The 26097-nt window shown below is 48.0% G+C and overlaps 1 protein-coding gene across 1 annotated transcript; it reads right to left on the reverse strand.

The window, feature by feature from the left end:
• On the reverse strand, positions 1-26097 carry LOC147105433 (uncharacterized). Its single transcript, XM_086009802.1, has 3 exons — positions 25993-26097; positions 23693-23888; positions 1-1277 (listed from the first exon to the last, which is right to left on the reverse strand). The coding sequence occupies exons 1-3, from the start codon at positions 26034-26036 to the stop codon at positions 1191-1193; spliced, it is 327 nt and encodes a 108-aa protein (XP_085865928.1). The 5' UTR covers positions 26037-26097; the 3' UTR covers positions 1-1190.

A 26097-nucleotide genomic window follows, 5' to 3' on the forward strand; every position in this document is an offset into this window, starting at 1 on the left:
TCTGGATGCAAGAAAGTCAAATTTTATTGAAACTAAAGAAACTACACCACACGATCAAAGTAATCATGGTAAAATTGCTTAACAGGGGAAGGCAGACGGCAAAAACGAGGGATAAATGGCTACAATGTTAACCGTACAATCTTAGCAACATTTCCCTTAAATTACCACCCCTTTACTTCTCCCTAGATTGTCTTGCTAGTGGGTCAGAAGCCTTGCTCACCTGCAGTCCAAAGAGTAAAAGAGACAAAAAAGGGGGCAGAGGACTTCCTGGGCTTAATCTTTATACCCTGGGAGTCCCTGCTGTTTTCATGCCGAAAAGGTCCGTGCGCAATTTCACACCGAAAAGTCCAAATACACGAGAAGGGCTTTTAACTTCCTCCATACATACATGGAGACATCACATAGTAGAGTCAATTTCAGTGAATGGCTGTGTGTTAACAACCCATTGTGCTTGCCGTCCGATGATTGGCTGATTCAAATGGGCCACTCCCCAGTGTAAACAAGCAGCTTGTAGGTTACCGGACCCGCCCAATACCACAGGGTGGCTGATAGCTCTGGCTCCATTCAAACTTACTACAGGGCAGCACTGAGCTTTTCATATGCTAACAGCCTGTCTGTCCTTTTCTGCTGCCTTTTAAAATTCTGTTTCCATGAGGTCTGTTTAGCCATTTTTATGCCCTGGGCAATTTAAACAGTTCAAAACTCAAGAGTACATCTTTTAATAAAATGTACAATCTTAAAGTGTGCGATTTTCACAAAGTTCTTTGATTCCAGTGTCCAAGTGCTGTCTAGCTTACGAGCTTTTTAACGCAGCCTTTTGCAGTTCTGGGTATGTTTTAAAACATTGTCCAACCCAGAGACAATTTAAATCACACAAGTCTTCGTCCACGATGTGGATTAATATTTCTCAATCTTCGGGGGCTGAGGGGATTTTGCAACCCCTACATTCCTCCCTTGGATACTTCCAACTTGCTTGTAGTATCCTCTTGAAGAAGTGAGCAAAAGTTTCTGACCCCTCACAATCATCCCCTGTATTTACCTATAGCTACCTATCACTTATTCCCCGACCCGTCTATTCCCCTCAAATCCGAGAAAAACCATGGTACAGTAGGCATCTACAGATACATCAATTACCAAATGTTACAATAAGGGGTGTCATACCCCTGCACCACTTGGTACATTATAACATATTACAAAATGTTGCAATCTTGGTTGTACATTGTAATCAAAATGATCCCAAGCACGGAGAGGGTCCTACGCCTCTGCACCGCTTGGAACTGTAAAACAAAATACAAAAATCTTCATTAAACATTTGAAACAAAACGCTGAAATAAACCCCAACCATCACGTGCCAATGATGGGTCGCAAAATTCGAGTGGGTATTGCTCCTCCCACCCGGGCAGTAAATGTTCCTTCCACCCCCCCCCTTTAATGGTCTTAAACTTTTAAAACATACAGAATGGATTTTACAGAACAGTCTGATCCGCCAGCCCCGAGCCGTTCCCTTGTCCCTTTGTGGAGGCGGGGTACCCCTCATGTTTCACAGACCGAGACCGGGGAGTATGGGATTGTGACTCCCAGTCCCTCCCCCTCCCGTCTTCCCTCGACTGGCTGCAGAAAATGATGGGTGCCTGTGTGGCGGCTCAGACTGGCCCCACACTCAAACTTGGATCCCAGATCCGGCCACCCACTCAACCTTCCCAGCCACACTTTTACTTTACCCGTGGGCCCCGGGTGAGTTCCTCCCTTCCCCGAACGCACCCACGCGACTCTTGGGTCTACCCCTCCCCTTTACAATCTTTCCCGGGCCACCACCACCCACTCCCAGGGAACGCATCCCTATCTGACAAGGCGCCCGCACTTCCCCACCATGACTCCTCAATAGCGAGGTCTCCCGCAAGTGAAATTCGGTCAGGATAGTGCTGGGTTGGGGCCGTGCCCCACCCAGCTCGGGCCATCTCTTCCATGTAGGATGAATAGGCAGGTTCCTCCGGACCCTGTCCGGTTTCTCCCGAAGGTCACTGCGGGGTCTCCTCCTGGATTCGTCCAGTGGTGAGGTGATCCCCAACATTCTGTATAACCATACCTTCATTCGATGCCCAGCTCGGGCTGAGCAAACAGGGCTGCTCCTTTGTCCACTCTCCTGCAAAAGAACTTAAAAGGACATGCAGCCAGTGTAGTGTATGTACTTTGCAGAAGAAATATGGAGATGGCAAAAACACTGAATGAATATTTTGTATCAGTCTTTACAGTAGAGGACACCAAGAATATCCCAACACTTGACAAGCAGGGGGCTATAGGGGGGGGAAGAGCTAAATACGATTAAAATCACTAAGGAAGTAGTACTTGGTAAAATAATGGGACTCAAGGCGGATAAATCACCTGGACCTGATGGCTTACATCCCAGGGTTTTGAGGGAAGTGGCGGTAGGGATTGTGGATGCATTGGTAATAATCTTCCAAAACTCCCTGGACTCAGCAAAGGTCCCGGCAGACTGGAAAACTGCTAATGTAACACCCTTATTTAAAAAGGGCAGTAGACAGAAGGCTGGAAACTATAGACCGGTTAGCCTAACATCTGTGGTAGGTAAAATTTTGGAGTCCATTATTAAGGAGACAGTAACAGGACATTTGGATAATCATAATTTAATAAGACAAAGTCAGCATGGTTTTATGAAGGGGAAGTCATGTTTGACAAATTTGCTGGAGTTCTTTGAGGACGTAGTGTATTTAGACTTCCAAAAGGTGCCACACAAAAGATTATTGCTTAAGATAAAAAATCACGGGATTGGGGGTAATATTCTGGCATGGATAGAGGATTGGCTATCTAACAGAAGGCAGAGAGTTGGGATAAATGGTTCATATTCAGACTGGCAATCAGTAACCAGTGGTGTTCCGCAGGGGTCAGTGCTGGGTCCCCAACTCTTTACAATCTATATTAACGATTTGGAGGAGGGGACCGAGTGTAACACATCAAAGTTTGCAGATGATACTAAGATGGGAGGGAAAGTAGTGAGTGAGGAGGACATAAAAAACCTGCAAAGGGACATAGACAGGCTAAGTAAGTGGGCAGAGATTTGGCAGATGGAATACAATACTGGAAAGTGTGAGGTTATGCACTTTGGCAGGAAAAATCGTAGAGCAAGTTATTATCTTAATGGCAAGAAACTTGAAAGTACTGAAGTACAAAGGGATCTGGGGGTCCTGGTGCACGAAACTCAAAAGGTTAGTATGCAGGTGCAGCAAGTGATTAAGAAGGCCAATGGAATGTTGGCTTTCATTGCTAGGGGGATAGAATATAATAGGGAGGTATTGCTTCAGTTGTACAAGGTATTGGTGAGACCGCACCTGGAATACTGCATACAGTTTTGGTGTCCATACTTAAGAAAGGACATACTTGCTCTCGAGTCAGTACAAAGAAGGTTCACTCGATTAATCCCAGGGATGAGGGGATGGACATATGAGGAGAGGTTGAGTAGATTGGGACTCTACTCATTGGAGTTCAGAAGAGTGAGAGGCGATCTTATTGAAACATATAAGATTATGAAGGGGTTGGATCGGGTGGATGCAGGGAGGATGTTCCAGATGATGGGTGAAACTAGAACTAGGGGGCATAGTCTTAGAATAAGGGGCTGCTCTTTCAAAACTGAGATGAGGAGGAACTACTTCACTCAGAGGGTGGTAGGTCCATGGAATATGCTGCCCCAAAAAGCTGTCGAAGCTACATCATTACATAAATTTAAAACAGAAATAGACAGTTTCCTAGTAGAAAAGGGAATTAAGGGTTACGGGGAGCGGGCAGGAATTTGGACATGAGTCTAGGTTCGGATAGGTCATGGCCCTGTGGGTAGCGGAGCGGGCCCAGGGGCCGTGTAGCCTGATCCTGCTCCTGTTTTCGTGTGTCTAATGCTGTTAGATTCAGGAGATAGTCCTGTCATAGTGGATTGGCGGTTAGGATCAGATCAGCCATGATCTTATTGAATGGCGGAGCAGGCTCGAGGGGCCAATTGGCCTACTCCTGCTCCTATTTCTTATGTTCTTATGTTCTTATGAACTATATTCTGCAGCCCCTGTATACTGCAGTACCAGTAGTGACCACCCCTGTATATAAGCCAGTGTAGTGTATGTACTTTGCAGAAGGAGCTATATTCTGCAGCCCCTGTATACTGCAGTACCAGTAGTGACCACCCCTGTATATAAGCCAGTGTTGTGTATGTGCTTTGCAGAAGGAACTATATTCTGCAGCCCCTGTATACTGCAGTACCAGTAGTGACCACCCCTGTATATAAGCCAGTGTAGTGCATGTACTTTGCAGAAGGAGCTATATTCTGCAGCCCCTGTATACTGCAGTACCAGTAGTGACCACCCCTGTATATAAGCCAGTGTAGTGTATGTACTTTGCAGAAGGAGCTATATTCTGCAGCCCCTGTATACTGCAGTACCAGTAGTGACCACCCCTGTATATAAGCCAGTGTAGTGTATGTACTTTGCAGAGGGAGCTATATTCTGCAGCCCCTGTATACTGCAGTACCAGTAGTGACCACCCCTGTATATAAGCCAGTGTAGTGTATGTGCTTTGCAGAAGGAGCTATATTCTGCAGCCCCTGTATACTGCAGTACCAGTAGTGACCACCCCTGTATATAAGCCTGTGTAGTAACTTTGCACAGTTAGTTTCCGTTTGTCTCCACTCAGTAAAGACCTGTTATAACCAACTCCTGCAGTCCGTGTCTCAATTACACACGGACATAACACTGGCGACGAGCAGATCCGAACTTACCTACAGTCTGCACCACCTCATGGGGATCCATCCCTGAAGCGAAGTGGCCAGAGGTCGAGGCCAGAAGGAAGAAAGAGAAAAAAAACAAACAGAAGAAACGGGCGTCGACCGTGGGCAACCGCCTCTGATTCATCGGAGTTGAAGATTTGCAGGAGAGGCTGTCGAGAGCGGGGCTTGGTTATCTTGTCGATGGTGTTACAGCTAATCGGGCTGGTGGCAGGTAGTACAATGATCCTTCCTGGGCTGCGGCGGGCTGGAGCTCGATCGGGTGGCTTTTCAACGGAGCCGAGCAGCGTTGTCAGGAAGAGGAGAGAGAGAGAGAGGGTGGAGCACACAGGGCGCGGCCGGTACTATGAAGCCGGGCAGTGTACAGACCCGAGAAGAGGGAGGAAAGTGTCCCATAGGGTTGCTCCGACGACGGGGAAGATAAAAGAAATTAGAAGCACAGAAAGCCGCGAGGAGCTGCAGTTTGCCACGGGAACCGCGGAGAGCGGCGTTAGCAGCAGCGCGGGGGGGAAGTGCACGAAGACCATAGGGCGTCGCCATCAAGGCATAAAACGCCAGCAACAGCGCTAGCAGCGGCGAAGACGGAAAGCGCGGGAGGCGCCATTTTGTTAAATTGGGGAAGAAGGCAAAGCACGGGAGGCGCCATCTTAGATTTCCAAGATGCCGAAGACTGGCAATATCACTGCCTTTGATAATGCAATAGAAGACTGGACCACGTATGTGGAAAGAGTCGAAGTATATTGAGAGGCAAACAAAGTAGCCGATGAGAAAAAGGCATCGGTACTACTAAACTTAATGGGCGCAAGAACGTACGGCCTATTGCGGAACCTGATTACTCCAGCCAAACCGATGGCGAAGTTTTAATAAAATTGTTGATATCCTACAGGAACACCTAAATCCTACACCGCTGCTGATAGCAGAAAGATTTAAATTCCACAGGAGAAATCAGCATAAAGATGAGAGCAATGCTGATTACCTTACGGAACTACGCAAGCTATCAAAGCACTGCCAGTTTGGAGCAGGACTGACAGATACTCTACGGGACAAATTTGTCTGTGGATTCCTGAGTGAAGGAACCCAGAAGAGGTTACTCTCAGAGAAAGAGCTGACGCTAGATAAGGCTTTCAGCGTGGCAGTATCGTACGAAGCAGCAGCAAGGGGAGCTGCGGAAATACAGCAAAAGCCACAGGAATACGGCACCCACGAAATGACACGGCGATTTGAAAAATGGTATCGCTGCGGCAGAACAACCCATGACCAGAAGGACTGCTGGTCCAAGGACAAAATATGCAGGCAATGCGGAAAGATGGGACACATTGCACGAGTTTGCAGGTCTGGGAAGAAGACTAACGACAACAAAAAGGCTACTAAAGGAACAGTACAGGAAAGTACAAAAGATGACAGACAGTAGTTCCGAAGACCAGATGAGCAATGGCGAATCCAGGAACAAGAGACTAAGCTGTCTCAAACTTCACAACGTAATCGCAAAAGAGGATCACCGAACCATTTGGGTCACCCTCACGATAGCAGGGTCCCAAGTCAAAATGGAATTGGATACAGGATCAGCCCTGACCATCATGAATCGACGAGACTACGAGCGGCTATTCTCACACATACCCTTGAAAGAGACATCCATTATCTTGAAGACGTATACGGGGCAAAAAGTATACCCCAGAGGGAAAATAAGGGTGCCTGTCGAATACAACGGCAAGGAAATACAGAAATTGTATCTGTACATACTGCAAGATGGTGGACCACTGTTATTGGGACGTGAATGGATCAGAAAGATAAATTTAGACTGGCACTCCATTCAGGCACTGACGGTGGCTGGTAAAAAGGATGACGACGGCACACCTGGACGATTGTCAAAAATCTTGGCTAACGCCAAAGAGGTATTTCAACAGGAACTGGGAACTCTTAAAGGCGTAACCGCCTCGATAAAAATAGAAGAGAATGCAATTCCCAAGTTTTTCAAAGCAAGACCGGTACCATATGCAATTCGCCCAGCCGTCGAGGCAGAGCTGGAGAATGCAGGCATATTATCTAAGGTAGACTGGAGCGAGTGGGCGACACCCATCATTCCTGTCATGAAGAAAACGTTAAACAATAAGTCTGAGGAGCCAAGGAAGGTTTGCATCTGTGGGGACTTCAAGGTGAAGGTGAACCCAGTCCTTCACACAGTACAATATCCTCTCCCGAGGATAGAAGATATTTTTGCCTCACTATCTGGAGGGAAGCGTTTTACAAAAATTGACCTAGCACAAGCATATTTGCAGATGGACGTTGAAGAATCCTCTAGGAAGTATCTCACGATAAACACTCACAAAGGTCTTTACCAGTATAATCGACTGGTATTCGGAGTAGCATCAGCTCCGGCGATATGGCAAAGAGCGATGGAACAAGTCCTGCAAGGGATTCCGGGGACTCAGTGTTACTTGGACGACATCCTAGTGACAGGTGAAGCTGACAGTGAACACCTTGCCAACCTAGAGCAGGTGCTCACTAGACTAAGAGAACATGGGCTACGAGCCAATCGCCCCAAGTGCGAGTTTTTCAAGAAACAGATATCGTATTGTGGCCACGTGATTGAAGAAGAGGGGTTACATAAGTCCCCTGACAAAATTGAAGCGGTAGTTAAGGCTCCAGCGATTGAAAATGTGTCGCAACTGAGGTCATTCCTCGGATTGGTGAATTACTACCATAAGTTTTTGCCGAATTTGTCCACAATTCTGCACCCACTGAACGCCCTACTACAAACTGGAATAGCATGGAAATGGAGTGATGAATGTAAGCGGGCCTTTCAGAAGAGTAAACACCTAATCACTTCAAGAGAAGTATTGGCTCACTACAACCCATCACTACCGATAAGATTGGCGTGTGATGCATCTCCCTACAGCATTGGAGCGGTACTGTCACAATAATTCCTTGATGGTTCAGAGAGGCTAATAGCTTTTGCATCATGCTCGTTAACTTCAGCCAAGCGTAACTACGCCTAGATTGACAGAGGGGCCCTCACCCTGGTGTGGGGGGTGAAGAAGTTCAATCACTACCTGCATGGTCAGAAATTTACTCTACTAACTGATCATCAACCTCTTGTCTCCATTTTCAACCCTCAGAAGGGCGTCCCGATAATGACAGCACAACGGCTACAGAGGTGGTCCCTTTTCCTAGGGGCACACCAATATGACATCGAGTACAAAGGAACTAAACAGCATGGGAATGCTGATGGATTGTCACGCCTACCGTTGCCGATGGTGGAAGAAGCACCTGCAGTGGATCCAGTGGAGATATTCCACTCGACCTTAATCGAATGTCTACCTGTGACGAATGCAAACATAGAAAAGGAAACACGAAATGACCCGACACTCTCCTGGGTCTATGATTTAACGGTGAAGGGATGGCCAGTACATGGCGAACCACTGTTGCCAGCATTCTCGCCGAGAAGAGAACAGCTGTCAGTGTGCAGAGGAACCTTGATGTGTGGATCCAGGGTAGTAATTCCACCCAAATTGAAGGATAGAGTGCTCAATGAGCTTCATGAGGGTCATCTGGGTGGGGTAAAAATGAAGAACTTAGCCAGAGCGTTTGTGTGGTGGCCGGGAATCGATAGAGAAATTGAAGAGATGACCAAGAGCTGTACAGGATGCCAGAAGGTCCAAAACGCCCCACCACAAGCCCCTCTACATCCATGGGAGTGGCCCTCATCTCCATGGCAAAGGGTGCACATTGATTTTGCTGGTCCATTTATGGACTCAATGTTTTTAATTGCGGTGGATGCACATTCAAAGTGGCCAGAGGTAATAAAAATGTCCTCAACCACCACAGAAAAAACTATCACAGTCTTACGAACCATATTCACCAGAAATGGGCTGCCTGAACAGATTTGCTCTGACAACGGACCACAATTTGTGTCTGAAGAGTTCCGGAGGTTCTTAAAGAACAATGGTGTTAAGCATTACACATCCGCCCCATATCATCCAGCCACCAATGGATTGGCTGAGAGGTTCGTTCAAACATTCAAGGAGGCTATCAAGGCAATGTGTAATGAAGACATACCCCTACAACACAAGTTTCTTGTTTGCCTACCGGAATGCGACACATGCGGTTACCAACCAAACTCCAGCCATGATGTTCTTCAATCGAAGACTACGATGCCGCTTGGATTTGGTTAAGCCAAACATCAGAAGAGATGTGGAGAACAGGCAGTTTCAGAATATGAATGAAAGGCCGACCAGGAGTTTTAAGATAGGTCAACCAGTTTTGGCCCGGGACTACCGCACAGAGAAATGGCAGCCAGGAACGATCTGCACACGGCAAGGACCTCTAATGTATACCGTGGACGTTGGAGAGAGCATTGTAAGATGCCATGCTGACCAGATTCTAGAGTCACTGGAAAACATCAATTCCACACCACGATCCGATACACCTGGTGATGAAGCCGAAGTACCAATTGCATCTACCTCAGAATCAGGAATATTGGAAGCAGACGAACCCAACAACGACGTTGATTCCGAATAAACTCTGCCAGAAGAACCTGATACCCCAAAGAGGCGTTATCCAGACAGAATCAGGAAGCCTCCTCAAAGACTGAACTTATAATTGCTTAACTTCAGCTAATGTATATGACAACTGTAATTGTAAATATGTTATTTAATTATTAATCGAATGTTATGTACTGTTTAGCTAAAAGGGGAGGAATTGTAGTGTATGTACTTTGCAGAAGGAACTATATTCTGCAGCCTGTATACTGCAGTACCAGTAGTGACCACCCCTGTATATAAGCCAGTGTAGTGTATGTACTTTGCAGAAGGAACTATATTCTGCAGCCCCTGTATACTGCAGTACCAGTAGTGACCACCCCTGTATATAAGCCAGTGTAGTGTATGTACTTTGCAGAAGGAACTATATTCTGCAGCCCCTGTATACTGCAGTACCAGTAGTGACCACCCCTGTATATAAGCCAGTGTAGTGTATGTACTTTGCAGAAGGAACTATATTCTGCAGCCCCTGTATACTGCAGTACCAGTAGTGACCACCCCTGTATATAAGCCTGTGTAGTAACTTTGCATAGTTAGTTCCCGTTTGTCTCTACTCAGTAAAGACCTGTTATAACCAACTCCTGCAGTCCGTGTCTCAATTACACACGGACATAATAGCCAGGTCTCTCACTGACCTGCTGTCTTAGGTGGAGACATGGTCAGGTCCCTCGCCCTCAGACCAAACTACAAGCATTTGGCACACTTATAAACTTAAACTCAAAACTATTAGTTACATTCTAAACTTAAAATTGAAACACCTTAAAAGCAAGCTATAAACATTGGTAACTTAACACAAAGCTATAATACAAATGCCGCCCATCTCCGGACGGCCAGGTTAATCTCTGGTGTCACTGTCGCAGATTACTGCTGCCTGCAGCAAAGCTGGACTGCCTGTTGCTTCATGTCCCTGGCAGCTTATGAATGCTAGTTGGATTCTGTGATCTGTTTCCTCCCGGGCTCGGGAGATTGCCCTTTGTGGCGGGTACTCTGGTGACCATCTTATCTTGGGCTTGTGGACCCGCTGAGACCTTCTGAGGGGCGTCTCTGTGGGGGAAACTTTGGCTGACGGACCCTGAGCCTGGGTCACAGCCCTAGCTGGCTGGGAACCTTCTCCCCCGATGCAAACAGCCCGCACTGTTTAATATACCTGGCAGCCTGCCAGTAATCCGGGTTTGTCTCCTTTTCCCTACCCACTCCTGTACTGGGGGCAGGTATCCCCTCACCACCCACTGCTGGTGGCTGAAAATCTTCCTCTCCAGGTCCAAAACCTGGTACCAGCTCCTTCCATATGTCCCCTGCAACAGGAATTGCTATCCCTTCCTCCCAGAGTCCCACACCATAGGGGGAACCATTCTAGAAGCGGGCTGGGAAGCTTGTTCCTTTAAACAGGTGACTGCGCCTGCACGAGAAAACTGAAGAGGAGCCGCTGTGGTCACGGGCTGGGGAACTGCACCTGTGTGAACAGGCCGTTCAAAAGGCTGGGGAATTCCTGTCTCCAGACCGGCGACTACGCATGAGCAGGCAGTCTCTTCAAAAGGCGGCTCCTCCCTGGAGCCCCCCAAGCAATTTTCTGTGAATGAACTCGCAGCAGCCTGCAGATTTCTACTCTCAGGCTGCGGTTTCTCTGTTTCTGAACTAAATAACTGGTTCAAATTTAAACTTTGGCCAAAACTTAGGTCCCACTGGGGCGGGGAAGTGTCCCAATTGGTGGGCCGGACAACTTTTCCCTTGAAACAAGCCGCAACACCTGTCTTTACAGCCTGTGAACTTGAACTTGTATGGTCAGATTAATACAATTTACATTGGTTGGCTTGGAACAACTTTGTGCACCGGGGTAGTTTTACTGCATAGACCATGGGGCTGGCCCCATCAACTATACTATAGGGTCCCATGTAGAGTGGCTCTAAACTTCCCACCTGGGAATAGTTTCTTACCATCACTAGGTCTCCTATCTCCCACTGGTGGCTCTTGCTAGGCTCGAGCAGCAGCCGATTATTCCGATGCTGCTTCTCCATGCTGTCTGCTGCCCGCCCATAAATTACCCCCGCCTGCTCCTGACCGGTGAATCCCGATAGTATGTATGGAACCCCGTTAGACAGAGGTGAGGTGGTGGGATTATCCGTATGGATCACGGTGCATGATGCCCCCATATCCAATAGATAAGTCCCTGTAACCTTCTCTACCTCCATCTGTACGAGCGGTCTCTTCCATTCATCGTACCGGAGATTACACAGACGGACAGGCTGCGCGGGCTCCAGTCATTGTGGGGAGGCAGAGGTGGGCGAGGGGGCTGCAGCACCACTGATTGCTGCTACCATTCCGATTGGCCCGGAGGAAAGATTTTATCGACTCCATGATGGACTCGACTGTATCGGGAGAAGTTTCTGTCTCTGCCTTCTGAGTTGGGCCTCGGGGGTCCTGGCTTTATCATCTCTCCCAGGCTTTTCACAATCCCTGCGCCAGTGGCCATCCTCCCCGCACCTGTAACAAGTGACCTTGTTCTGGGAGGGACGGCTCCCCTCCTGGCGCCATTCTTTCTTGTTTTGAGCCCCAGGTTTAACCTCGTGGACCTTACCCTTTTGCTGGGGGGTCCCACTATCCCTACCGTTCCTATATGCTACCATGAGCTGCCGGATTACAGTCTCTTCGGTTGCTAGGGGGTCTCGGTGGTCAAACCAAGTATCAGCCTTTGCTTTTATCTGGGGCAGGCAATTGGACACCAGGCAACGAAGCCATTGGGTCCGCTGCTGCTGGTTCAGGTGTGCCCTATTTTGTCCCCCTGTACACGCGCTGTTGTAGACTGGCCACAGCCTGTCTGCAAATGCCTGTGGGGTCTCCCCTTCCTTCTGCAGAGTTTTCCCTATGCGATCGAACGGACTGCCGTCGTTTGCACCCATGGCTTCCAGTGTTTCCTCCTTTAGGTCCTCAAAACCCTTCTGCCCTCTCAGCCTCATCTGAAAGGGTCTGATAGAGCTTACTATCTACAGAGAAAAGCAACATTTTGGCTTTCTCTTCGTCATCACAGCCGTTAACACAGGCTGCCTGTTCTATCTCTTGGAAGTGCACTGAGGGGTCTCCCTTTTCGGAGAGCAGCGGAATATGTTTCACCAGGCCTCTGAGCTGTTGGGTATCATAGGGTACCAGATAGGTATGCTGAACAGCCCCTGGGTCATTATCGTTCACGGGCGGACCGTACCTCTGTTGTCGGAGGGGGTACACTGGTCCTGGTCCCTGCCTGCCTAGTGGGACTTGCTGGTGTTCTCCTACCACCCCATTGTCCACCCCTTCTTGCTGCCAGAGCTCCTCAAAACTCGGAGCTGTGGGCTGCAGTCTTGGGATCTCTAATTCCCTAGCCAGCTGTGTTCTGGGTGCTGCCCGTGGGGCGGTTTGATTTCGGCTGCTGGTACTGTCCAACAGTCTTCCCTTCGGACTTATGAGACATACCATCCCTTTAGTCCTTAATAACTCCATACCCAAATTCTCTATCTGTCTATTACATGGGGTATGATCTGCTCCACTAAATCTTTGGTCGCAGGCCAGCTTATAAGCTGCCTTTACCTCCCTAACCTTTTCCTCCTGCTCTGTTACTTCTGAGGTGAGGCGGGCATTCTCTTCCCGCACTCATCTCGTTACTCTTTGCTTCTGTAATTTGGCACTTTAGGAACTCTATCTTGTGCCTCGTGTGGCTTTTGCCCTTGCTAGCTTCTTGGGTGAGATGTGCGTTTTCCTCCTGTAGCCTCATCTCACTGTCCCTAGCCTCTGTGACTCCCTGCACAAGGCGCTCTATCTCTGCCTGGCATTTTGTGACCTCTAGTGTGAGGCGTGCATTTTCTTCCCACACCCTCATCCCACTATCTCTGGCCTCATTCACCTTTCTTATGAGGCGTTCTACCTCCGCCTGGCATTTTTCAAACTCTGACTCCCGATTCTTGGCCTCTGTAACCTCTTCCCGCACCCTCATCTCACCCTTCTTAACCCAGCCACCTATAGTATAATAGGTCAGCTTACATGCTGCCACTAACTTCTGCAGGGCTACCCACAGACTGAAAGCAAGAAAAGCAAGAGCTGATGCTTTCTCCAGATCCAGACCACTTATCCTATCAAAAACTGCCTCCAGTCCTGCCGCGGTCGCCAATTTGTAGGTGGGCATCCTTTACCTGGTTTACGGTAATTTACCTGGTCAGGCAGCCTTTGCCACTGCACTGTGACCAATTTCAATCAGCGGTTTCGAATCGCTAAAAACCCCCCCTCCAGTTCTGACTGGAGGAACTTATAATTAATGATATATTAAAAACAGTCAAATGGTCTGGATGCAAGAAAGTCAAATTTTATTAAAACTAAAGAAACTACACCACACGATCAAAGTAATCACGGTAAAATTGCTTAACAGGGGAAGGCAGACGGCAAAAACGAGGGATAAATGGCTACAACGTTAACCGTACAATCTTAGCAACATTTCCCTTAAATTACCCACCCCTTTACTTCTCCCTAGATTGTCTTGCTAGTGGGTCAGAAGCCTTGCTCACCTGCAGTCCAAAGAGTAAAAGAGACAAAAAAGGGGGCAGAGGACTTCCTGGGCTTAATCTTTATACCCTGGGAGTCCCTGCTGTTTTCGCGCCGAAAAGTCCGAATACACAAGAGAAGGGCTTTTAACTTCCTCCATTCATACATGGAGACATCACTTAGTAGAGTCAATTTCAGTGAATGGATGTGTGTTAACAACCCATTGTGCTTGCCGTCCAATGATTGGCTGATTCAAACGGGCTACTCCCCAGTGTAAACAAGCAGCTTGTAGGTTACCGGACCAACCCATTTAAAAAAACAGCTGAGGCGGAAGTCCAGCTCGTGAGCTTTTTTTCAGAAGCGGACCTGGTGGGAAGCACCCAGGTGAAAGGTATTTAAGGAGGGTGGTGGCTTAAACCCGAGTTCCTACAGAGTAGGAAACCCCACCCACCCTCCTCCTCTAACCTAGTAGTCTTTTAGCAGCTGTCTAAAAACAGAGGTCACAAATTTTTTGGTCTCAGTTTCTTTTCAGCAGGGCAGGAACCGGGAGGAGCGGGAAGTCGGCGTAGGACCAAGGGGACACAAGACCGGGAAGTCAGCGAAAGACCAGGGAGGTAAGACTAACTGGTAAGTACTTTCCTCAAACCTTCCTAGAAAGTAAAACCAAAACTAGTGGGATTTGGTTAGTTTAAAAAGGAATAAGAGGAGTACAGTATACATTGGTCTAAGTAAGCTTCGGGAAAACAAAAGTCGATAAATAAACTAAAACTAGAAAATTAAAAAGTAATATAAGGGTTAAGTCATGGCAGTAGAGCTCGGACCTGTGTCATGCTCCTCCTGTAACATGTGGGAAATCAGGGACGCTTCCTGTGTCCCTGACGACTATGTGTGCGGGAAGTGTGTCCAGCTGCAGCTCATGTGGGACCGCATGACGGCCCTTGAGCTGCAGATGGACTCACTTTGGAGCATCCACGATTCTGAGAGGGGTGTGGATAGCACATTTAGTGAGTTGGTCACACCGCAGGTTAAGGCCAGCGTAGACAGTACATGGGTGACCAAAAGGCAGAGCAAGGGCAGGAAGGTAGTGCAGAAATCCCCTGGGGTTGTCTCCCTTAGCAACAGGTTCACCGTCTTAGGTACTGTTGTCGGGGGGGGTGACGCATCGGGGGAAGGCACCAGCAGCCAGGCTCATGGCACCATGACTGGCTCTGTTGCAAAGAAGGGAGGGAAAAAGAGTGGCAGGGCTATAGTAATAGGGGATTCGATTGTAAGGGGAATAGATAGGGGTTTCTGTGGTCGCGACCGAGACTCCAGGATGGTATGTTGCCTCCCTGGTGCAAGGGTCAAGGATGTCTCGGCGCGGGTGCAGAACATTCTGGAGGGGGAGGGGGAACAGCCAGTTGTCGTGATACATGTTGGTACCAACGACGTAGCTAAAAAAAGGGAAGAGGTCCTACAAGTAGAATTTAGGGAGTTAGGAGCCAAGCTAAAAAGTAGGACCTCGAAGGTAGTAATCTCTGGATTACTACCAGTGCCACGTGCTAGTAAGAGTACAGAGAACAGGATAGTTAGGCTAAATACGTGGCTTGAGCAGTGGTGTAAGAGGGAGGGTTTTAAATTTTTGAGGCATTGGAACCAGTTTTGTGGTAGGTGTGACCTATACAAAAGGGACGGTCTACACCTGTGCAGAGATGGAACTGATGTTCTCGGGGTAATTTTTGATAAAGCAGTTCGGGAGCATTTAAACTAGTATGGCAGGGGGCTAGAAACCTATGTAGTGAAATAGAGGAAAGTGAAAGGCAGACAGAAATAAATGGTAAAAGGGTGAGGAACAAAAAACAAAGGGCCAAACTAATTCATAAAAAATGTGAGCATAAAAAAAGCCTGAGGGTTTTATACCTTAATGCGAGAAGCATCAGGAACAAGGTAGATGAATTAGCTGTGGAAATAGAGGTTAATAATTATGATCTAATTGGGATTACGGAAACATGGTTGCAGGGTGAGCAGGGCTGGGAGCTTAACATACAGGGGTATTCAGTATTTAGGAAGGATCGACAAAAAAGAAAGGGAGGAGGGGTAGCATTGCTAGTAAAAGAGGGGATAAATGCAATTGAAAGGAAGGATATTAACTCAGTTAATACAGAATCTATATGGGTGGAGCTAAGAAATAGCGAGGGGCGAAAAACATTAATAGGAGTGGTATATAGGCCTCCAAATAGTAAAATAGAGGTTAGGGAGGGCATCACGAGGGAAATTAGAGAAGCGTGCAATAAGAGCACAGCTGTCATCATAGGTGACTTTAACTTACATATAGATTGGACTAGCCTAATCAGTAAAAATAATGAGGAGGAGGAATTCCTTGAGTGTTTAAGGGATGGTTATCTGGATCAATATGTCGAGGAACCAACTCGGGAACAGGCTATATTGGACTGGGTACTGTGCAATGAGAAGGGACTAATCAGTAATCTTGTTGTACGGGGACCCTTGGGTCAGAGCGATCATAACATGATCGATTTCTCACTCGAAATGGAGAGCGAAGAAATTGACTCAGAGACTAAGGTCCTGAATTTAAACAAGGGGAATTATGATGCCATGAGACGGGAACTGAGTAGGTCTGATTGGACAACGTTCCTGAGAGGACTGGAGGTAGATAAACAATGGCAAACATTTAAAGATAGAATGACAAAATTGCAAAAATTGTTTATACCAATCTGGCATAAAAGGAAATCTAAAAAGGTGACTCAACCGTGGATAACAGGGGAAATTAGAGACAGCATAAAATCCAAAGATAGGGCGTAATAAAATAGCCAAAAAAAGCGCCAGAGCGGAAGATTGGGAACAGTTTAAGATAGAGCAAAGGAGGGCAAAGGGCATGATCAAGAGGGGCAAAATAGCTTACGAAAACAAGCTGGCGGAAAATATAAAAACTAACTCCAAAAGCTTTTATAAATATATCAAAAGGAAAAGACTGGTGAAAACCAAAGTTGGTCCATTGCAGTCAGATACGGGGGAATATATAATGGGAAATAAGGAAATGGCAGATCAACTAAATGCATACTTTGGGTCAGTCTTTACGAAGGAAGACACAAAAAACCTCCCTGGGATATCGGGAAAAATAGGGACATTGGCAAAGGAGGAACTGACGCAAATCAATATCTCTAAGGATATGGTGTTAAGGAAGCTAAAGGGATTGAAGGTGGACAAATCCCCAGGGCCTGATAACATGCATCCTAGGGTACTGAAGGAGGTGGCCCTAGAGATAGCGGATGCACTAAGGATGATTTTTCAGAATTCATTAGACTCGGGAACAGTGCCGATGGATTGGAGGGTAGCTAACGTTACCCCACTATTCAAAAAGGGGGGTAGGGAAAAAGCAGGTAATTACAGACCTGTAAGCCTTACATCAGTTGTGGGCAAAATGCTGGAGTCCATCATTAAGGATGAAATAGCGGAGCACTTAGCAAATGGGGACAGGATAGGACAGAGTCAACATGGATTTACAAAGGGTAAATCGTGCTTGACTAATCTATTGGAATTTTTTGAGGGAGTAACTGGTAGAATAGATGGGGGAGAGCCAGTAGATGTGGTGTACCTGGACTTCCAAAAGGCCTTCGATAAGGTCCCACATAAAAGATTAGCATGGAAAATTGAGGCTCATGGGATAAAGGGGAAAGTTTTGGCGTGGATAGGGAACTGGCTGTCAGATAGAAAACAGAGAGTTGGAATAAACGGCTCATTTTCTGAATGGCAGGCAGTAACAAGTGGGGTACCACAGGGATCTGTCCTGGGCCCCCAGCTGTTCACAATTTACATTAATGACCTGGATCAGGGAGTCGGATGCAGCATTTCCAAATTTGCAGACGACACTAAACTAGGAGGTGGGGTGGGCTCAGAGGAAGAGACCAGGAAGCTCCAGAGCGATTTGGACAGACTGGGCGATTGGGCGGATAAATGGCAGATGCACTATAATGTGGACAAGTGCGAAGTTATCCACCTTGGGTGCAGGAACGGGAGGGCAAATTATTATTTAAATGGCAATAGATTGGGAGAGGGGGAAGTACAGAGAGACCTGGGTGTTCTTGTACACCAGTCACTGAAGGCGAGCATGCAGGTGCAACAGGCGGTCAAGAAGGCAAACGGTATGCTGGCCTTCATAGCAAAAGGGTTAGAATACAGGAACAGGGATACCTTGCTGCAGCTGTACAGGGCACTGGTGAGACCACACCTCGAGTACTGTGTACAGTTTTGGTCGCCTCATCTGAGGAAGGATGTTCTTGCCATGGAGGGGGTGCAGCGGCGATTCACCAGGCTGATACCAGGAATGGCGGGAATGACCTATGAGGAGAGACTATGTAGTTTAGGGATGTACACACTGGAGTTTAGAAGATTGAGAGGGGACCTCATAGAAGTGTATAAAATTCTGACAGGTCTAGACAGACTGGATGCAGAAGGAATGTTTCCCTTGGCGGGTGAGAACAGAACTAGAGGACATAATTTAAGGATAAGGGCTAAACCATTTAGGACAGAGATGAGGGGGAATTTCTTCACTCAGAGAGTGGTGAACCTGTGGAACTCATTGCCACAGAGGGCAGTGTACGCCAGCTCATTAAATATATTTAAGAGGGAATTAGATATATTTCTACGGGCAAAAGGGGTTAAGGGTTACGGAGAGAAGGCGGGGACGGGATACTGAATTAAAGGATCAGCCATGATCTCATTAAATGGCGGAGCAGGCACGAAGGGCCGAATGGCCTACTCCTGCTCCTATCTTCTATGTATCTATGTAACCCAATACCACAGGGTGACTGACAGCTCCGGCTCCATTCAAACTTACTACAGGGCAGCGCTGAGCTTTTCATATGCTAACAGCCTGTCTGTCCTTTTCTGCTGCCTTTTAAAATTCTATTTCCATGAGGTCTGCTCAGCCATTTTTATGCCCTGGACAATTTAAACAGTCCAAAACTCAAGAGTACATCTTTTAATAAACTGTACAATCTTAAAGTGGGCAATTTTCACAAAGTTCTTTGATTCCAGTGTCCAAGTGCTGCCTAGCTTACGAGCTTTTTAACGCAGCCTTTTGCGGTTCTGGGTATGTTTTAAAACATTGTCCAACACAGAGACAATTTAAATCACACAAGTCTTCGTCCACGATGTGGATTAATATTTCCCCATCTTCGGGGGCTGAGGGGATTTTGCGACCCCTACAGTGGTGGGTGAACGACTAGAGACCATTGTCAAGGACAAAATTAATTCTCACTTGGAGAAGCATGGATTAATAAGGGGCTGCCAGTATGGATTTGTTAAAGGTAAATCGTGTCTGATTAACCTGATTGAGTTCTCTGAAGAATTAACAGAGGGTTGATGAAGGTAGTGCAGCAGATGTTGTATATATGGACTTTCAAAAGGCATTTGATAAAATACCACATAAGAGACTTACTCTGAAAATAGAAGCAGAGGGAATTAAAGGGCTGATGGTAATTTGGGTATATAATTGGCTAAGGGAGAGGAGGCAGTGAGCAGTGCTGAGGGATGTTTTTCTGACTGGAGGGAAGTATGCAGTGGGCTCCCCCAGGGGTCGGAATTAGGACCATTGCTTTTCTTGTTAGATATAAATGACCTGGACTTGGGTATAGGTGAACAATTTCAAAGTTTACGGATGATACTATTTACTATGTTGCCAAGTTATGAGAGTGTAGCAGTAGCAGACTTCAGAAGGACAGAGACAGACTGTGAAATGAGCAGACACAAGGCAGATGAAATTAAATGAGGATAAGTGTGAAGTGATGCACTTTGGGAGAAACAACAGGGAGAGGCCGTATAATCTAAATGGTACTATTTTGAGGGGGTGCAAGAGCAGAGGGACCTGGGGGTGCATATTCACAAGTCTTTGAAAGTGCCACGGCAAGTTGGTGAGGCGGTTCAGAAAGCGTATGGGATACTTGGCTTAGTAAATAGTGCCATTGAATACAAAAACAAGGAAGTTACACTAAACCTTTACAAATCACTAGTTAGGAACATAGGACAGGAGGAGGCCATTCAGTCCCTCGAGCCTGTTCCGCCATTCAATGAGATAAATGGTTCATTCTCAGACTGGCAATCAGTAACTAGTGGTGTTCCGCAGGGGTCAGTGCTGGGTCCCCAACTCTTTACAATCTATATTAACGATTTGGAGGAGGGGACCGAGTATAACATATCAAAGTTTGCAGATGATACTAAAATGGGAGGGAAAGTAGTGAGTAAGGAGGACATAAAAAACCAGCAAGGGGACATAGACAGGCTAAGTAAGTGGGCAGCGATTTGGCAGATGGAATACAATACTGGAAAGTGTGAGGTTATGCACTTTGGCAGGAAAAATCGTAGAGCAAGTTATTATCTTAATGGCAAGAAACTGGAAAGTACTGAAGTACAAAGGGATCTGGGGGTCCTGGTGCACGAAACTCAAAAGGTTAGTATGCAGGTGCAGCAAGTGATTAAGAAGGCCAATGGAATGTTGGCTTTCATTGCTAGGGGGATAGAATATAAAAATAGGGAGGTATTGCTTCAGCTGTACAAGGTATTGGTGAGACCGCACCTGGAATACTGCATACAGTTTTGGTGTCCATACTTAAAAGACATACTTGCTCTCGAGTCAGTACAAAGAAGGTTCACTCGGTTAATCCCGGGGATGAGGGGATGGATATATGAGGAGAGGTTGAGTAGATTAGGACTCTACTCATTGGAGTTCAGAAGAATGAGAGGCAATCTTATTGAAAGATATAAGATTGTGAAGGGGTTGGATCGGGTGGATGCAGGGAAGATGTTCCCGATGATGGGTGAAACTAGAACTAGGGGGCATAGTCTTAGAATAAGGGGTTGCTCTTTCAAAACTGAGATGAGGAGGAACTACTTCACTCAGGGTGGTAGGTCCATGGAATATGCTGCCCCAAAAAGTTGTAGAAGCTACATCATTACATAAATTTATGACAGAAATAGACAGTTTCCTCGAAGTAAAGGGAATTAAGGGTTACGGGGAGCGGGCAGGAATTTGGACATGAGTCTAGGTTCGGATCGGTCGTGGCCCTGTGGGTAGCGGAGCGGGCCCAGGGGCTGTGTAGCCTGATCCTGCTCCTGGTTCGTGTGTCTAATTCTGTTAGATTCAGGAGATGGTTCTGTGATAGTGGATTGGCGGTTAGGATCAGATCAGCCATGATCTTATTGAATGGCGGAGCAGGCTAGAGGGGCCGATTGGCCTACTCCTGCTCCTATTTCTTATGTTCTTATGAGATCATGGCTGATCTGCGACCTAACTCTATACACCCGCCTTTGGCCCATATCCCTTAATACCTTTGGTTAACAAAAACCTATCAATCTCAGATTTAAAATTAACAATTGACCGAGCATCAATTGCTGTTTGTGGAAGAGAGTTCCAAACTTCTACCACCCTTTGTGTGTAGAAGTGTTTCCTAATTTCACTCCTGAAAGGTCTGGCTCTAATTTTTAGACTCTGCCCCCAGTCCTAGAATCCCCAACCAGCGGAAATAGTTTCTCTCTATCTACCCTATCTGTTCCCCTTAATATCCTGAAAACTTCGATCAGATCACCCCTTAACTTTCTAAATTCCAGGGAATACAACCCTAATTTGTGTAATCCCTCCTCGTAACTTAACCCTTGAAGTCCAGGTATCATTCTGGTAAACCTACGCTGCACTCCCTCCAAGGCCAATATATCCTTCCTAAGGTGTGATGCCCAGAACTGCTCACAGTGCTCCAGGTGTGGTCTAACCAGGGTTTTGTACAGCTGCAGGGTTTTGGCCTCAGCTGGAGTCTTGTGTACAGTTCTGGGCACCACACTTTAGGAAGGATGTCAAGGCCTTGGAAAGGGTGCAGAGGGGGTTGACCAGGATGGTACCAGGGATGAGGGACTTCAGTTATGTGGAGAGACTGGAGAAGCTGGGATTGTTCCCCTTAGAGCAGAGAAGGTTAAGAGGAGACCTAATAGAGATGTTCAAAATGATGAGGCGATTTGATCGAGCAAGTAGGGAGAAACTGTTCACTCTGGCAAGTGGGTCGGTAACCAAAGGTCACAGATTTAAAATAGTTGCTAAAAGAACTAGAGGGGAAATGAGGAGAATTGTTTTCATACAGAGGGTTGTTAAGATCTGGAACGCACCATCTGAAAGGATGCTGGAATCAGGTTCCACAGGAACTTTCAAACAGTAATTGGACGAGTCCTTGAAGAGGACTAGTTTGCAGAGTTCTGGGGATAAAGCTGGGGTGTGGGACTAAATTGGACAGCTCTTTCAAAGACACGAGGGGCCGAATCACCTCCTTCTGTGCTGTTAGATTCTATGATCAGTGTGAAGTCGCTGGTGTCCCTTCAACTCCCCGGAGCTTTTAAAGCTCTTCCCACAGTCAGAACATTTAAAGGGCCTCTCATCAGTGTGAACTCGCTGATGTGTCAGCAGGTTGGATGACCGAGTGAATCCCTTCCCACACACGGAGCAGGTGAACGGTCTCTCCCCAGTGTGAACTTGCCGATGTGCCAGCAGGTTGGATGACCGAGCGAATCCCTTCCCACACATAGAGCAGCTGAACGGCCTCTCCCCAGTGTGTAGGTGTTGGTGTAGCTTGAGCTCCCCGGAGCTTTTAAAGCTCTTCCCACACTCAGAACATTGAAAGGATCTCTCGTCAGTGTGAACTCGCTGGTGTCCCTTCAACTCCCCGGAGCTTTTAAAGCTCTTCCCACACTCAGAACATTGAAAGGGTCTCTCGTCAGTGTGAACTCGCTGGTGTGTCAGCAGGTTGGATGACTGAGTGAATCCCTTCCCACACATGGAGCAGGTGAACAGCCTCTCCCCAGTGTGTAGGTATTGGTGTACCTTCAGCTCCCCAGAGCTTTTAAAGCTCTTCCCACAGTCAGAACATTTAAAGGGCCTCTCGTCAGTGTGAACTCGCTGGTGTCTCTTCAGATCCCCAGAGCTTTTAAAGCTCTTCCCACAGTCAGAACAGTTAAAGGGCCTCTCCCTAGTGTGAACTCGCTGATGTGTCAGCAAGTGGCATGACTGAGTGAATCCCTTCCCACACACGGAGCAGGTGAACGGCGTCTCCCCAGTGTGAACTCGCTGATGTACCAGCAGGTTGGATGACTGAGTGAATCCCTTCCCACACACGGAGCAGGTGAACGGCGTCTCCCCAGTGTGAACTCGCTGATGTACCAGCAGGCGTGATGAATCAGTGAATCCCTTCCCACACACAGAGCAGGTGAACGGCGTCTCCCCAGTGTGAACTCGCTGATGTACCAGCAGGTAGGATGAATTAGTGAATCCCTTCCCACACACGGAGCAGGTGAACAGCCTCTCCCCAGTGTGTAGGAGCCAGTGTCTATTCAGCTCCTGGGGGCTTTTAAAGCTCTTCCCACAGTCAGAACATTTAAAGGGTCGCTCGTCAGTGTGAATAAGTTGGTGTCGCTTTAGTTCCCCGGGGCTTTTAAAGCTCTTCCCACAGTTAGAACACTGAAATGGTTTCTCATCAGTGTGAAAAAGCTGGTGTTGCTTCAGACACCGAGCGCTCTTAAAGCTCTTCCCACAGTCAGAACATTGAAATGGTCTCTCATCAGTGTGGACAAGTTGGTGTTGCTTTAGTTCCCCGGGGCTTTTAAAGCTCTTCCCACAGTCAGAACATTGAAATGGTCTCTCCTCAGTGTGAACTCGCTGGTGTGCTTGCAGGTGGGATGAACAAACAAATCCCTTTCCACACACGGAGCAGGTGAACAGACTGTCCCTGGTGTGACTGCGCCATTGAACTTCCAATGCAGACGGGGAACTGAAGCCCTTCCCGCCGTCCCCACCTTTACCCGGTTTCTCCCTGGTGTGATGGTGCACGTGTCTCACCAGGTCAGGCGATCGGCTGAATCTGCGTCCACACACCGAACACGTGTGCGGTTTGTCTGTGTTGCGATCCCTGCTCTCTCCTTCCATGTGCAAAGGCCGATGATATTCAGGTCCTGATGAATCCAGCGACTCTGTCAGATCTTGACGTGATGTTTGGTCTGAGCTTCCCGCCTGTAATTGCTCCACTTCTATAACCCTGTAAATTGAGATCAGAAAAGGATCAGAGGCAAACTGTTGTTTAATGTTCCCCTTTCCGAACCTAGGGGCAATGAAGCTGATTTTCAGGCCCCAGCTGCTGCACAGGTTGGTTGAAAGGATCAGCAGTAATGGCGGCTGTAATACCCACAAGGCCCCGGCTCTGCAGAAAGTGCTCTGTTGACTCCGAGTTCTGCGCATGTGCTCATGGCTCCCGCGCGCTCCCTCCTGCTCTACAATCGCCCGTCCCGATCGGTCCGCAACATGCATGCTCAGCACACAAAACCCCGCGCGGTTGGAACATCGGGCGTGCATGCGGAGCCACAACATCTGGTACGCGTGAGCGGCTCAGGTGGGGGCGAGTCGGTGTTTTGCCTCAGCCGCCAGGGAGGTGCGCATGTGCAGGACGACCCAACATTCTTCCGGTCAGCAATCACTCCCTCGTTTCTTTAATAAAAACAGAAAATGCTGGAAATACTCAGCAGGTCAGGCAGCATCTGTGGAGTGAGAAACAGAGTTAACGTTTCAGGTCGATGACCTTTCCTCAGAACTGCTTGCTCTTTAGTGTCAGCCAGTGGCTCAGTGGGCAGCACTCTCGCCTCTGAGTCAGAAAGTTGTGGGTTCACAGTCCCACTCCAGAGACTTGAGCACAAAAATCCAGGCTGACACTCCAGTGCAGTGCTGAGGGAGTGCGGCACTGTCGGAGGTGCTGTCTTTCGGATGAGATGTTAAATTGAGGCCCTGTTTGCTCTCTCAGGTGGATGTAAAAGATCCCATGTCATTATTTCAGGAAAGAAAGACTTGCATTTATATAGTGCCACCAGGTATCCTAAAGTGCTTTACAGCCAATGAAGTACTACAATGAAGTAGTCACTGTTGTAATGTGGGAAAGAGCAGGGGAATTATCCCCAGTGTCCGAGCCAATGTTTATCCCTCAATCAACATAAAAAATGATAGATTATCTGGTCATTATCACATTGCTGTCTGCGGGAGCTTGCTGTGCGCTAACTGACTGCCGCATTTCCTACATGACAACAGTGACTACACTGCAAAAGTACTTCATTGGCTGTAAAGTACTTTGGGACGTCCGGTGGTGGTGAAAGGCGCTATATAAATGCAAGTCTTTCTTTCTTCACTGGTCTCACCAGCGACCTCTTCTGGCGGTTAGTTGATTGACAGACGAAAGCCCACGCATGCGCACTCGGAGCGGCGGTTTGGGCCGAGTCCGGCACAGTGACCCCTCCCGGTCACCAAGGGTAATAACCGCGCATGCCCAGAGGAGACCAACCCCCCTCCCCCACTCGGAGCTGCGCCTGCGCACTCGGATCCTGCCGGACGGAGTCGGCGCGGGGCCATTCCGGGGAAAGGCCTTGGTGTCGGGTCCAGAGTCGCGATCGGTGACGCAAAGTGAGTTTTCTCCGCTCCGATTGGGTGGAGAATGGCGCGGGGTGGATCGGGAGAGAATTGAGAAAAATAGAAAAACATGAGAGTCTGCGAGGCCCCGGACCGAGCGGCGGCACTTGGACGGTGCACGTGATCTCCTCGGGGACACGTCACCCGGGCCCGCCGCCTGATTGACGGCAGCTTCCGACCAATAGGGAGCGAGCGGGGCGGGACTGGAGGAGGGAGTCGGCGGCGGGCCCTCCAATCGGGGAGCCTGAGGGGCGGGACTAGCGGCACCCAGTGGGCGGGGCTGGAGGAGCGAGCCGGCGGCGGGTCCTCCAACCAATCGGGGAGCCCGAGGGGCGGGACTAGCACCGGCTGATTCTCTGATCCGCAGGGCAGAGAGTTTCTCCAGTCCCTTGTTCAGGGCCCGGGGAGGCTGTGGGCCTTTATTCCCCTCATTGGACACAAGGCTCTTTGTCTCAGGCATAGGGTGACGTCGCACTGAAACTTTCCACCCTCCTTTACAAAGATGGCTCTTTGTCTCAGGCATAGGGTGACGTCGCACTGAAACTTTCCGCTCTCCTTTACAAAGATGGCTGCCGTTAACCTGGGCCTGTAAGGGGAAGAAATCCCCACAACTGCAAACACGGGATCTTCAGCTTATTATTGGGCGCTTGCCTCCTGCACGAGTTGTTTATGAAGCCTCCCCACCCACCTACCGGTCCATTACTCCCTCCATCGCGATTTTTACCCGCTGCACCATCGCGCTCCCGGCTTCAGCCCCTCTCCACCTCCAGTAACGCACTGCGCATGCTCAATATACC

This window comes from Somniosus microcephalus, chromosome 17, assembly GCF_052327205.1.
Source record: "Somniosus microcephalus isolate GS21.2 chromosome 17, FLI_Smic_1.0, whole genome shotgun sequence".
NCBI classification, from domain to species: Eukaryota; Metazoa; Chordata; class Chondrichthyes; order Squaliformes; family Somniosidae; genus Somniosus; species Somniosus microcephalus.

Bases quoted from the DNA above. Each gene is read 5' to 3' on its own strand.
- LOC147105433 (XM_086009802.1), bottom strand. From the start codon at position 26,036: ATGGTGCAGCGGGTAAAAATCGCGATGGAGGGAGTAATGGACCG. The intron at 23,889-25,992 runs GTAGGTGGGTGG...CTCAATTTACAG, and splicing joins ATGGAGGGAGTAATGGACCG to GGTTATAGAAGTGGAGCAAT. The intron at 1,278-23,692 runs GTGAGACACGTG...TTTGTTTTACAG, and splicing joins TCAGCCGATCGCCTGACCTG to TTCCAAGCGGTGCAGAGGCG.